The sequence below is a fragment of the Cyprinus carpio genome, chromosome A7, assembly GCF_018340385.1.
Source record: "Cyprinus carpio isolate SPL01 chromosome A7, ASM1834038v1, whole genome shotgun sequence".
In the NCBI taxonomy this organism is placed as follows: Eukaryota; Metazoa; Chordata; class Actinopteri; order Cypriniformes; family Cyprinidae; genus Cyprinus; species Cyprinus carpio.
In genome coordinates, this window is record NC_056578.1 from 27,975,537 (window position 1) to 27,989,930 (window position 14,394).

A 14,394-nucleotide genomic window follows, 5' to 3' on the forward strand; every position below is an offset into this window, starting at 1 on the left:
CCAAAATATCTTAAATTGTGTTCCGAAGATGAACTGAGCTTTTACGGGTTTGGAACGACATGGGGGTAAGTGATTAATGACAATTTTCATTTTGGTGGAAGTATGCCTTTAAGAAAAATATAGGGACATGTAGGACGGTCAGAAGAAAGAAGTTTAAAAGTTTACAGTTATCCCCTCTCAGAAGTGTTTTTACCATTTTTTTATATTTAATATTTGACTTTCAAAAATAATAATACAAAAAATATTTTATTGACAATGTTAATTCTCGTGGAAATGTGCATTCACACACTGTTAAAAAATATTTGTTACCCTGATCAGCGGTCCATTGACATGCCACTGTTTTAGGAATCAGTTAAATTTTGCACTCTTAAAATTGAAAGTTCTTATTAGAACCAACAAGAAATTATCGCTATTTAAGTCGTTCAAGATTCATTTTCCAATTAAACATGATCCTCATTTGAACGGTCCTAATACTGATTCATAAAATTCTGTTTACTTTATACATGTTATCATTAAGTTTGCAGTCTGTATTATATAAATGTGACACATTACAGATGGTGTACTACTAAATAATGGCAATGAACATCTTTCTAATGAGTTGTCTTCGTGGGATCTGCTTAAAAAAGAACACTGGCTACTACACAACAAGTGTATTCTAATACACTTCTAATACAATTCTGTGTTTTAGATAATAAAATAGTGTGTTTTTTAAATAAATAAAAACATACTAGTGGAAACTATTACTAAATACTTCAGAATGAATCAGGAAACACCACCCTATATAATTTACAGCATTAGCAAAGATAGCATTTTATCATAAAATGAGAATGTGAATCAGAATCAAATTGAATCAGGAAATCTCTACCCAAAGCTAAAGCTGCAAAACATCATTTAAGATTTAAGGTCGTACAATTATAAGTGTTTCCTCTTTCTAGGAACTGATCACAACTCTTTATATCGGATTCCTTGGACTTATCTTCTCTTCCTACTTCGTGTATCTGGCAGAGAAGGATGCCGTGGATGATAGAGGTTTCACAGAGTTCAGCAGCTATGCTGATGCTCTTTGGTGGGGTGTGGTAGGTAGACACAATGGCAAACACCAATAAACTGGATCATTTTGAGTAATGGGTGTTGCATGTCAGTGTCTTTTCTGTACATATGCTCAGGTGACAGTAACCACTATTGGCTATGGAGACAAGGTCCCTCAGACTTGGATCGGGAAGACCATTGCATCATGTTTCTCTGTCTTTGCCATCTCCTTTTTTGCCCTCCCTGCTGTAAGTTACAGAGATTTAATAGCCAGAACAATTGTTCCTCAAACAGCAGGCCGGTGTATGAGAAGAATGATAGTATTTCCCCACAGGGAATCCTAGGCTCCGGTTTTGCTCTGAAGGTGCAGCAGAAACAGAGACAAAAACATTTCAACAGGCAAATTCCTGCAGCTGCATGTCTGATACAGGTGTCTCTTCCTGTTGCATATAGATGTAGTATTCCTTATTATTTGTCACTCATGAGGATGGTCAGACTTTCCAGCGTCAATCTGTTTCTTCTTTTCTCACGCTGAGCATCCTGGAGGTGTTTTGCCTTAGAAAACTGTGATTCTGCCACCTACAAGTTATTTGTGAAAAAGAACATCAGCAGCTCAGTGTCTAGCCCTAAATTGAAGGTAGGCTACCTACCTACTTAAACATGCATGCACAGATGGACCAGACAGGGTACAAAAATTTATAAGCACAAACATTGGCACTTATGTGAAAAGAGTAGTAGTTACTCAGAATGTGTCGATGTAATAAATGTTATTTTAGTATTAATTATGTAGTATAATAGTATTTATTATTTTAATTTTCAGTCATCATTTTATATTTAGTTGAAGTTTTAGTATGTTTTAGTGAATCAAAAACACTTTTAAATGGCTTCAGTAAATGGTTTTTAATGGTTATATTTAGTTAAGTGTATAGGTGTGTGTCTCTAGGGCTTAGATTAAAAACAACAACAACAACAAAATAACTGCTCTTGAGCCCTTTGTCACTTTAATCAGACTGAATAAGCTATTTTTTTTATGCACTAAAAATCTTTTTATCTGCACTGTTTGTTCACTGGTTTGCACTCTATCTGCCATGTGCCTTGCGCTGCTTTTATTTAACCATATTTTTATTATATTTTTTTCTATTATGTCTTTTTTTACATTCCCTTATTCTATAGTTTTATCTTATATTTTATATTTGATCTAGATTTTAGGCTCTACTGTTAGTGTTATCTGTATGCACCGGGGGTCTGAGAGTAACGCAATTTCGATTCTCTGTATGTATGTACTGTACATGTGGAAGAATTGACAATAAAGCAGACTTAACAATAAAAACGCTTGCGGATTTTTTCTTTGGGCAGATGAAGATGAGGAAGAAAATGAAGAGTAATGACAGGGATGATGGACTGAGTTCTGCTACCGTACCTTCCATAACCTATGACTCCTTAGATGACGGGAAAGATGGTGGGCCAGATACAGTGTGCAGTATTCAACAGTCAGGTATTACCAACAATAAAATAGGATACTTTTGACCTTTTCACCCTCTCTTCTGTTTTTCACCTTTCATGCTCTTGAAGCATCTCTCCTCTGATATCCTTCATTTCCCCTCTGCATTCTCACAGAAGGGGCAAGCACACACAGAAGATGTGGTGAGCTCCAGTTAGTGTCTATTGCTACATGTGTCTGTACTCACTTGCTAACTACCAGTCTGTATGCCTGTCTGCTTTGATTGCTTTTTTTTTCAGAAAAAAATTATAATACTGACTCTTTAATTGAACCACATGCCATTTGTCTGTGAACCTTCATATCCATCACAGTATAATTACTTGGCATGAAATACACATCATTTGATTTCATATGTGCCATTTGAAAGCATTGTGACTGATCTATCTTCTCACAGAGCGGGTGCCATCCTGGAACTCTTTATCCTCTTTCCAGTTCTCTTCATCTCCCGGTGGGTAACAAAACCTTTTTGGCTTTTTTGTAATTGGAAAATGCAAAGCCGTTTCAGTTTGAAATGATGTGCGTGTTATGTGTGTATTTAGGGAAAAAACCTGGGATTTTGGAAGTGCAGCCTCGGCCCACACTCCGGAGGAGCAGCAGCATTGCAGATGATATGGAAAGTGAGCTGGAGCGAGAGATTTCGCTCTTTCCAGTCACTCATGTGTCTCAGTGAGTAAGACCGTACCATTTTTAGAGTAATTTAAACTGTCTATATGTCAACCACAGACAGCAGACAGTCAGTTATTCAAGTTTCAGAAAGTTTCCACTACTTATAATCTTTCAGAACTCTTCTGGATGACATGTCGTGCAACGTCTAGTGGATGGGCAATTAAAAAGTGTTAGCTTGATGGCGTCAGAGTTAGCACACCCCTGCAGTTCACACTCACAATATTGCCTCTGTAAATGCAAATGTGGTCTAATCATCCTGCTAATCTCTGCAGTCACTGGATTCTCAGCTCAAATCTGTTAAAACACTTTTAACACATCTGCGCTATCTCTGCTGGAACACATCTCAGCTTTCCGAGCCCACCCACCTCAAGTGAAAACGTGGCTAGAAGAAGTGTACGGTGTATGTTTCTGGGCCCCAAAGCATTCCCATGAAGAGTGGTTATGTCCCAGGCTGTGTTTGGCCTGAGTGGAGGCCATTATCAGAATCTTTTTGCCCCATTAGTTGTTCAGCTTGTGGAACAGCACAGGGTCTGTGTATACTGCAAACCAATTACTTTCGCAGGCAATGGAGCGACCCCATCTCTGAATAATCTAATGAACCAAGTCTCTGTTGGGGGTATACAGTCCATTACATTATCCAGAGTGCCCTTTCCATTTGTGATGGGATCCATCACTCTACAGCGTATAACATTAGGCCTCTGTTACCCTCTAAAATATCTGAAAATACAAAGGTGTAAAGGTTTTTTTTTTTTTTTGTCCAGCGCAAACTTTTATTTATTTTGAGAAACCACAAGAGGGCAGTGGAGGTGTTTTTGTAGACCAAACCCTTCTCCTGGCACTTCAAAGCAGGAGTTTCTTTTGGTGAACACTGGCAAAATCATACTATTGTTGCTTTAAATGTTTATTATATTCATACAGGGTGATGTAGGAAGTCAAACTAAGAAAATGCATCTTTCGAAAGACAATCTGGAAGCTACTGTAGTCTAGGGACTGGTTTTCTTCTCTCTGCACAGTTCTTGTGTATTTACATTGACCTTGATGGAGCTGAAGCTGAAGTAGCAATAATATTAATCTCAGAATTGATACAATTACAACATTGCTTGTATACTGCGATTAATGTGATCATGTGGGAAAATGTTGGTGTTTTCCACCAAAGCAACTTAAAATAAATTTGAATGTTAATTAGGTAGATATAATTTTTTTAGAATATCAAGTATGATTCCTTTCTAAATCCTCATTCTTAGCAGACATATTGCATCTCCTTTACAAAGGAGCCTTGTCACTACAAGCTTTCATTTGATCTTTGAAGTTTAATGAGCTTTCATTCGCCTCACACTGAGATGCAATGGCAACAGCTGGCTTCTCTCTCTCTCTCTCTCTCTCTCTCTCTCCCTCTCTCTTTCTTCTCCTGCTCACTGTGGGTGTGAGTACATGTTTATTTGTTTATGTCCAGCAGAGCAGGGTGGGGACTCAAAAAGATCAGAACCATAACGTCTCTTCTCCTCTCTGCTCATCTTTTCTCATCTTACTCATTCTCTTCTCCTCTTCACTCCACTTCGCTCCTGTTCGCTCCTCTCCTCTCCCTTAGGACATTTGCCCTGCTCTGACCTTTGACCCAGGCTGTTAACTCAAGAGGTGGGAGAGGCACAAAAGCCTCCTCGTGCCTGCAGCTGAAACAGTTCGACTGCATTGGGGGTGGGGAAAGAACAATGCCACAGAAACATCTCTCTGACCGCTGTGCTCCTAAAACACACACTGGAGGATATCAACACTACCTACACACTCTCACTACTATCTATTAGATGTTAGGATTTGTTGTAGCGCAATGAGGTGTGGTAAATAATGAATTTGTTGCTTTTCGAAAGACTCTTTAAGTGTTCTGAATCAAGCAGTTCAGTAGAAAATAGTCAGTCGTTATTTCATATCAAATACAAAGGTGTCTTTCGTAGCTGCCTGGATGAAAGAAAATAAACTCCCGTCCAGAGCAACACAGGTATAAAGATGCAATCAAGGTAAACGCAGGTGCATCTGAAAGTGCCCATTTGTACTCACACGTATCTGCTGTTGCAGTCTTTTAGGGCTGTGGTGTGAGGTTTACCAAAGAAGACCCGAGCTGAAAAGATTGATTTATTCTCAGTAAACAGAGAAGGACTTCTAGTGGCAGAGGCCAAGCCAGGCCGTCTACACTGCTGCAGAGACAAAGAGCCATTGTCTGCGGCTCTACACACGCCAACAATAGCCTGATTGACAGAGCGGTCCTAGTCGTAATGGGCTTCTGGGCTAAAGAGCGCAACAGTGACTTTTGTTAGAAACACTCTTGTCTTCCAGAGCAATAATCTCCATGCTGGTAATTTCACCGAAATGTTCTGTATGATGCATTATATACATATTTTCCTAAGAGCGGAACATACTACTAAACTATTTATTTAAAGTAACACCATGTTCATGAAGGTGTTTTTGATTTAACTGTTAAATATATGAAATATTTCCCAGGTCCAAAGCACATACAGAATCACTTTTGCCTGTTAGAACTGAGTATAGTGTGTGTGTGTGTGATGAGAGTATGCCTGTGTGATTTGGAGTGTGTGGCGGTGTGTGAGGCGTGCTGAATAGGACAGAAACATTGGCTCACTAATGCCTCTTCAGCGCGGCTTGCCAGCACAAGTTTCTTTATCTTGCCCGTCACGGCCCCTTTTCTTCCCCCTTAACAGTAATTGTGTTTCGTTACAGTGTGTTAGAGCTAACGAGGGACATGCAGCGAGAGTCAGCCAAGCAGTGAAAGACAGACAGAGAGAGAGAGAGAGTTGCTCAGCAAGAAAGAACACATCCCAGATGATTCTCTCATTTGCTGTCAGACCAAAAGCCCAGCAAGTTGTAGAAGTTAGAACATTGCACATGGTGACCTTGACAACTAATCGGACAAATTCCTGCGAGCAGCGGTTGTCAGCAGCAGTGCTTTTTTTTTTTTTTTTTTTACAAAAGAAATTACATTATGGATAGCTGATGCAAAAATTAATATTCTATCATCGTTTACTCACTCTCTTATTGTTCCAAACCTGACTTGCTTTGTTCTGCTTAACCCTTTCCTGACAAACAAATCCCTGACAATATTCAAGAAATGGCTGAAAACTCAACTGCATCGTGCTGACTTGCTAAAATAATAATAATAAAATAATAATTATTTTTCTGTGCTTTCACTATTTCTTACATCCTAGCTTGTACTGTTCTGGACCATTTTTGAAACTTGTATTGCTAGCACTATCAATTATTGCCTGCTTAAGATTGATCATTTGTAGGTCGCTTTGGATAGTGCGTCTTAAATCTAAATGTAAGCATATATTTTGGAAAATAAATTATCAGTGATTTAATGAAGGTCAGTGTGGTACAATGTTGTTTTGGACCCCACTGACTTTAATTGTATGAGAAAAAAACTGTTGAAATATTATTTAAAATACCTTCTATTATGTTCTTTAGAAGAATAAATTTCATGCAGGTTTAGAATGACGTCAAGGAAAGTAAATGATGACAGAATTTCCAGTTTTGCATAAACATTTCCTTCAAAATTGTTTTATCAGCTTTTCAGAAAAAATCACTCATAATACATTTGCCTCCTTAACAAAACATTTGTTGTCTATGAGCACCAATATTTCCGTTTCACTTTGTGAAAATGTCAATGTGCCATATCAGGTTTCTTTCAGACGGCCCGGCAAAGTTGGTGACTTTGTTATCTGGCAACATGATATGCCAAAAGGCTCGGAGAACCCTGTTGATGTAAAAAGACTTGCGTTGAAATGAACATTGTTGGTTTCATTGCTGCTGTAATATTTAGGATCATTTGAGGCCACAAGTTTGGGACATAAGCCATTTAGTCATGGTGTATAGCAGAAGAAGACTCAGTGTCAGAGTAAAGGCTGCATTGCTGTGTGTCACTCCTCATAAGGACATTTAATACTCTCCGTATTCGCATGGTGCTTTGATGCTCAGGATGAAAGAGATCTTTGCTTGGCTGAAGGCAGAGGGACCCCTGCTGAGTGTGTGTGTGAGCATCTTGCACCCGCATCGTCTTTGTGCGCACATGTGTGTGTGTGTGTGTATGATGGCTTCTGGCCAGCAGCCCAGACTCCCCCGGGCCTTTACCCCTGCATACAACGTCCAGTCTTTGGTCAGCTATTATCGGTCATTACTGCCTCAGTGGCCCTTATCTCAGCTGACCACTTATTAAAATGTCATTGAGGTATTTGAGCTTGAAGGAGAAGACAGAGCTGATATTTGGGATAATGTCCTGTGCAGCGCAGCAGAGCCCTCTAAACCTTGTGATTCTCAGACCGCGGCTAATCAGAGCACTCTTCCCCTCCTCTTCCACATTGCTATTCTTAGACTCACAGGGCCCCCGTGAGCCTTTTAGTGCCATAGAGTCACGATCCTGCAGCCTGTGGCGCAACACCGCCACACAAAGGTCTTCATCCTTTGACTCGCTGAGACGAGTCACAAGAGTGCACATGGCCTCTGTGGGGGACATTGTGGTAATTGACGTTTTTGTGATTCATCATATGACGTAACAAAACATTAGGGAGGGTTTGCGCTTGCGGGCCATTCCTTTCGGATGATTGAGTCGTAAGTTATATCATGCAGTTGAAGTTTCTAAACTTACAATTGAATTGAATTTCATCCCATTGTAATTACTTGCTTTAATTGCTGCTTTTTAAAATCAGATCAGTAAAAATCTAGTCAAAAGTTTAAGTTTGAAAACCTTTTTAAATGTATTTGAAAGAAGTCTTTTATGCTTACCAGCATGTATTTATTTGATCAGAAATTCAATTAAAAGTGTCACAGTGAATAAAAACTTCTGCAAAAAAACTAAATTCACTAAAATTTACAACTCTGAAAATTATAAATTATGAAAACATTAATTATGAAGACATTATACAATGAATTAGTAAAGTATGCATTGAAATTTTGGCTTTGATTAAAATGATATATAATTTGATTAGAAATTCAATTAAAAGAGCCAATACTCCAGTCTTCAGTGTCACATGATCAGAAATAATTTTAATGCATTCCAATTCTGATTTGTTGCTCAAGAAACATTTCATGTTATTATTAGTGTTGTGGAAATCATGATACTGACGAAAAAATTATTTCAAGGCATTTTGCATTTCAGTTTTTGGACAAGTGCATCCACAATTTTCAGTTTCGGCCCAGAATTTTTATTTTGGTACATCCCTAGAATTAGGACAACAGATAGGTAGTGACTACTTATCTTCATAAATCTTTTTCTATGTAAATAAACTATATTTATGTGTTGGACATATATTTATTGATATCCATCTGTAATTTAGCATGCTCTTGTTTATTCGCACATCTGTCTGATAGAGTTTGTCTTTTGCAGTACCATTTGAGGCCATGTTGGTGAGAAAAAGAGAGAGCGAGAGTGTGTGTGTGTGTGTGTGTGTGTGTGTGTGTGTACATGGATGCTGTCCAGTTATAAGATTGGAGTGGAGCCCGGTGATTGTTATGTTTCCTGTTTATCTACATTTAATTACACTCAGATTAGCAGAGGGAGGTCAAATAACAGGCTCGTTTTCCTACCTTAAACACACAATCAAAATAAAATGGCACTACATTTCTATCACCCTTGCAGATTTTATATTTTAATTTTTTTGCAGTTCATATAAGACCTAATTTAGTCAGTAATATGTACTCATCTCTCTTAAGCATCTCCTTCCCATCTGAATTCTTGGTCTCCTTCCCCAAAATCAAATCAGTTTAGCACTAAACTGAGTACAATTGATACGAAAGTTCCTGCACGTTGCCCTAAGGAGCGGTCACTGACCTTGGTTCAGGTGTTCTCTCATCTACCCACTACTAATGAGGGTTAGATGCACAGAAGCGTGGATGTCATTGTTCAACACTGCATACGGAGGCAAAGCTGAGATCACCTCCTCAGTCCAAATGTCGCTGAACACACCCCGTTAGAGTTAATTGGAGGTGGGGAGTTTGAGCCTTTGGCCTGAAGTGTTGATGGTACTAATGGCGTGTTTATTTCCTGTCCCATGATGCACTTCTTTGATCTTTATTTGGTGCAATTATGACAGCCTTTGTTACAAGTACGACATCACTTGCTATTTACATGAACTAGCACGCAAACTCAGATCTTTAGCTTGCTTACAAAATATATGGCTTGTCTTTTGACCATTAAAAACCGCAAAAAAATGGGTTGATTTATGGTTCATTATAGAAATTTTCATTTGTGATCTGTGCATTAACATGTAAAACCAATGCCTTAAATTTAATCCAAAATTCTGTCAACCTCATGTCATTTCTATGGAAGCCTCTTTCTGCCATGTGATAAAAAAAAAAACGGTTTATAACTAGATTATTAAATTTTTTTTTTCCCTCTCTCTTAGAAGTGCACATCTGTATCTTGCAATTTATTTCTCACAGTTCGGAGTTTGTCTTAAAATTATGACTTTTTTCTTCTGGATTGCAAGAAAAAAGTTTTGAGTTATTGTGAGTAGAGATAAACTCAGAACTGTGAGGAAAAAAGTAAAAATTCTGTGAATAAAAAAAAAGTTGAATTACGAATTAATAAAAACATTTTTTTTTATCTATTTATTTATTTTTATTTTTTCATTGAAAATCAATGGAAAATCACTGGATGTCAGTTTTTATTGAATGGACAAAAGAGTCAAAATATTTTTTTTATATTATTATATTATATAATTATATAATATTATAAAATATTATTTCGTGTTCCTCAGCAAAAAGAAACATGGTAACACTTTAGTTATATGGTAACACTTTACCATTATATATAATACATTATAAAAGTATTTTAAATTAATTAATTATGCCTTGTAATGTACTTTATACATTGTATAATCTCACAAATAATTGTAACCAGTTATAGTTCTTTACAATATTGTTACACCTATATAATGCATTAAAACATGACAAACAACCAAATTCAGATGTAACAAGGAATCTGAATTTACTTTGGTTACAAATATTTAAGAAAAAAAATATAATGCATTATATATACATATTATGCATACATTATGAATACCTTTATAATGCATTATACATAAAGGTGTCAAGTAAGTCATACAGGTTTGGAGCGACATGAGCAAATGATGACAGAATTTTTTATTTTTTTGTGAACTACCCCTTTGATGTTTTTCTCACAGGAAACGTTTATTATGACTTGCTTGTTGTGGGATTATTGTTTTGTAAAAATCACAATCTCAGTACGTTAAGGTACACAATGCACCATGGATGCTGTCTAGACAAACTCTCTTTGTTTGGGTCAGTGGTGGCCCTCCAGTGGATATGCAGTTTCTTTCACATCTGGCTGCCATTGTTAAGCAGGCTCAACTAAAAAAAAAAAAAAAGATTGGGAATGGAAGAGAGATTTGCAGCCTGCCTTTGGCAGAAAGAAGACCTCAAATGATTGCCTCCTTTTCTCTTTCTCTCCCTATCTGTCTGTTTGTCTGTCTCTCTCCATCTTTTTCTTTCTTTCTCTCCCTCTCTGTCCCAGTGGGAGTCTTTCTCCCTTTGCGTACGTCTCCACCAGTGTTCACCATTAGCCAGGCTTTGTGCCAGCACTAGAGGCAGATGGTGACCCTGCTGAGGTCATGAGACCAGCGTTGCTATGCTTGGTAACCATGACTGGAGAGAGGAAGTGGCACTGCCTCAGGGACAGATGGGGTGGTTCCCATGTTCTATCTCTAGTGTCCCACACCTCTCTCTCTCTCTCTCTCTCTCTCTCTCTCTCTCTGTCATGTTTGCATGCTCCATTGGAATGACAAACACCCAGGGAGGAATGATTCCTGAACTGTTGGCAGATTCCAACTTCAGCTTATTAAGTTGGATTCTGTAGTTTCAAATAATATCCACCAAAACGTGATCTTCCTACCATATTGATCTCTGGGATGCATATCACACTGAGTCGTTCAGCACTTGTCTTGATGTAAACCTGAATAGACATTATTTCTTAATGCATTTCCTTTTATATGTATATAAATATGACTTTATACAATACTGTTCAAAGGTTTGGTGTCAGTACTTTTTTTATTAGTTATTTTTTATCACTTTTACATTAAACTGATAAAAATTTACTGATTTACTGACAGTAAAGTCATTGTTTTACATTGTTACAAAATATTTCTATTTTAAGTAAATGCTGTTCTTTTGAGCTTTCTATTCATTCATGTTTCTTGGATAATTTCATTAGAATGATTTCTGAAGGATCACGTGACACTGAAGACTGAAGTAATGGCTGCTTAAAATTCAACTTTGCCATCACATAAGTAAATAGTAAAATATTATATTATATTATATTATATTATATTATATTATATTATATTATATTATATTATATTATATTATATTATATTATATTATATTATATTATTAGAAAACAGTTATAAACTGTAATAATAATACATTGTAAAAATAATTTCACAATTTTCCTGTATTTTGCTTTTTTCATCTATAAATAAGAGCATGAGAGACTTCTTTCAAAAACATAAATGAAAAAACAAATAAATAAATAAAATTACCAACCAACCTTTGAACGGTAGTGTATGTATAAAGGTTTCCACATACTGTACCTGACTGAATGTTTCTCATGGTCTAAAGACCTTTCAGGGGTTGTTACTTTTAAATGTAATATTTAAATATTTATATGCTTGAAATTAGTTCAAATTTGACAAATATATGTTGTGCCATTACTAATTTCTTTACAAAATTCACATTTTGATTTTCTTTATTTTTAAGTTGGACTGGGGAGTGACGAAAAAGCAGTAAACAAGTGAAGAGTCAATAATAAACAATTGAAAAATCAAAACTTTATTTACAGGAAAAAAAAAAAAAAATCCATTACCTCCTTTCCCTCACTTTTAATGCTAACTTAACAGACATTTGCATTGCTGTGGGTATGATAATGCTCAAAGGCTTGCTATTTAACCAATGGCAATATAACCCAGAGGGATGCTGCTTGAAGTCTAGAGTATGGCACCAAAGAGCAGTAAATTGGCAGTTGCCTGGAGCATGGCATATGCCTTATCCCTCATTTCCCTGTAGCCCGCAGCCAGGGAGAAACCAGAAACTGTCAGCCAGCCACGTCCATTAAGTCAATGAGGCTTGATAGCCTGCAGCCAGTCTACTGCTAATGCATTTTAAAGAAACTTGTGAGAGTGCGCTCCATCTTCTGTCAGAGTGACATGCAACAGACACAAGCCTTGGCATGCTAACATGTTACAGGCACGCTTCACATATACTGCCACGCGGGAGCTGACGTGCAAGGGAAAGTGTACCTCTCATACTTCATCTTTCTTTGAGACAATACCCCATTCCCCTAGATAACTTTGGGTCTCCTGGGAGTCAATCCCCTTCCCCCCACCAAATCTCAATGCTGTGGTTTTTGAAACCTTTGAAAAGCAGAGAGAGCCTTGTATTTTCTTTTAGACACTGTGTCCTGGTCGTGACCCTTATGCTCAGTAGCCACTGGCAAAAGTCCTGTCCACATAAATAGCATCTGGAGAGGCTTTGGGCTGCACCTGAAGGGCCTGCCGGAGACTGATAGGATTGTTTTGCAAATTACATTGAAAATGTGAAAGGGAATTGATTGTGCTAAGTTAGTTAGGGGTGGCATATGCAACCATAATATCAGATACCACATTTATGACCACAGACAAAAGCATCTACATAAAAAATGTAGCTCTAATTTCCTAAAATGTAAAAAATTCTTTGATAATCTCAGCACTTAAAGGGATAATTCATCCAAAAATGAGCCCTCATGTCATTCCAAACCTGTATTGACTTTATTTCTTCTGTGGAACACAAAAGAGAATATTTTGAAGAATGTCTTTGCCCATCCAATGAAAGACAGTGGGGTCTAAAACATCATTGCCTCTCATTATAAGGTGAAAAAAATAGAAATTTTTTAAAATTATCTTCAATAGAAGTGGAAAAAGAAAGTCATACAGGTTTGAAATTACATGAGGGTGAGTAAATGATGACAGAGTTTTCATTTTTGTGTTAACTATCTCTGTAAAAATGGGCTTTAATACTAATCATGACACATAAATACACAGGTTGCGGGATTCCCATCGAGCAGCCATTCGTGTGATCCAGAGGATGTACTACTTTGTGGCCAAAAAGAAGTTCCAGGTAAGATTTTCTTTTTCTGTTTGCAAGCACAATCAGGTTAGCATGATGTTACAAACTTAGCATGACATTACAGAAATGCAGATTTGTTTCTTTTGGTTGTGGTGTATTATGTGATTTTATATTTGATGATTAAGAAACTTCAGTGGCTTTTAAATTCACATGTTTGCAGTAATTAGCATTCCTTAATGAATTGCAGTGTGTAAGTAGTGACATAAGGTGTATGGTTTGAAACATTACTGTATGGAAGGGGATAGATATTTGAGTTGGGACTCATTCAGTAGCAGCAGCAGGGGCTCTGCCTCAAAAATACAATGCAGCTAATGTCTGAGGATTACCTTAATAGCTATCATGCACACTTTCTCCTCCTTTATGCAGCTGTGCCACACTTGATAACTCGTTACTGCACTTTATTTGTCTTTTCTCTTTGCCCTCTCATCCTCTCGCCATCCTTTCATTTGACCCACTTGCCTCAGTCATCTCTCAATCCCCTTATTTTCCCCAAGTCCTTCTCCCCTCCTCTCACACACTCTTGTGACACAGAACACACACTTTGGAGAGTCTGTCAGATGCTGCTGGCTCTGATTTGCTGTTGGGTCTGATGTCATGACAATGTTTACCCGCCTTTTTTTTTTGAAAGGCTCTAGCTTCTCCTGAACTGGTTCATCTGTGCCAGAGATGTGTGAATGTTTGGCTATTTCACTGACTCTAATCAAACTGAGCGTATGTTCTGTAGGGAACGTGAAGCTTCACACATCTTTCCCGTGTTAGTCAGGAAGCTCAAATAAATTTAAATAGCCATAAGCACCATCACCTGTGCTCCGATATGCCCTAAAAAGAATAAATTAAGCATTTGGTCAAAATGTACATTTGGTGTCAGCCGATGTGAATCATTTTCTTTAAAGGGTGACCGAGTCAAGAGGAAATATGACCCCTTTGGGGCTTGTTTGATTTTTTTGGCTGGTTGTATCAAGTAAAGAGAGTTCCCACTTATGATGATTTGATGTCTTTCGACTTTATTCATCTCT

General features: G+C 37.5%; 1 protein-coding gene across 2 annotated transcripts in view; it reads left to right on the forward strand.

Moving 5' to 3' along the window:
• Nucleotides 1–14,394, forward strand: part of LOC109069967 (potassium voltage-gated channel subfamily KQT member 1-like) — a 37,743-nt gene that overhangs the window by 13,209 nt on the left and 10,140 nt on the right. The window contains exons 6-14 of one of the 2 annotated variants that reach the window (XM_042760648.1): nt 936–1,076; nt 1,167–1,277; nt 1,364–1,459; nt 1,565–1,666; nt 2,386–2,524; nt 2,647–2,673; nt 2,925–2,978; nt 3,070–3,196; nt 13,294–13,369. In XM_042760648.1, the coding sequence (XP_042616582.1) occupies nt 936–1,076; nt 1,167–1,277; nt 1,364–1,459; nt 1,565–1,666; nt 2,386–2,524; nt 2,647–2,673; nt 2,925–2,978; nt 3,070–3,196; nt 13,294–13,369 (873 nt within the window). The remainder of the gene's footprint in view (nt 1–935; nt 1,077–1,166; nt 1,278–1,363; nt 1,460–1,564; nt 1,667–2,385; nt 2,525–2,646; nt 2,674–2,924; nt 2,979–3,069; nt 3,197–13,293; nt 13,370–14,394) is intronic. The other variant, XM_042760647.1, reaches the window with a different exon arrangement.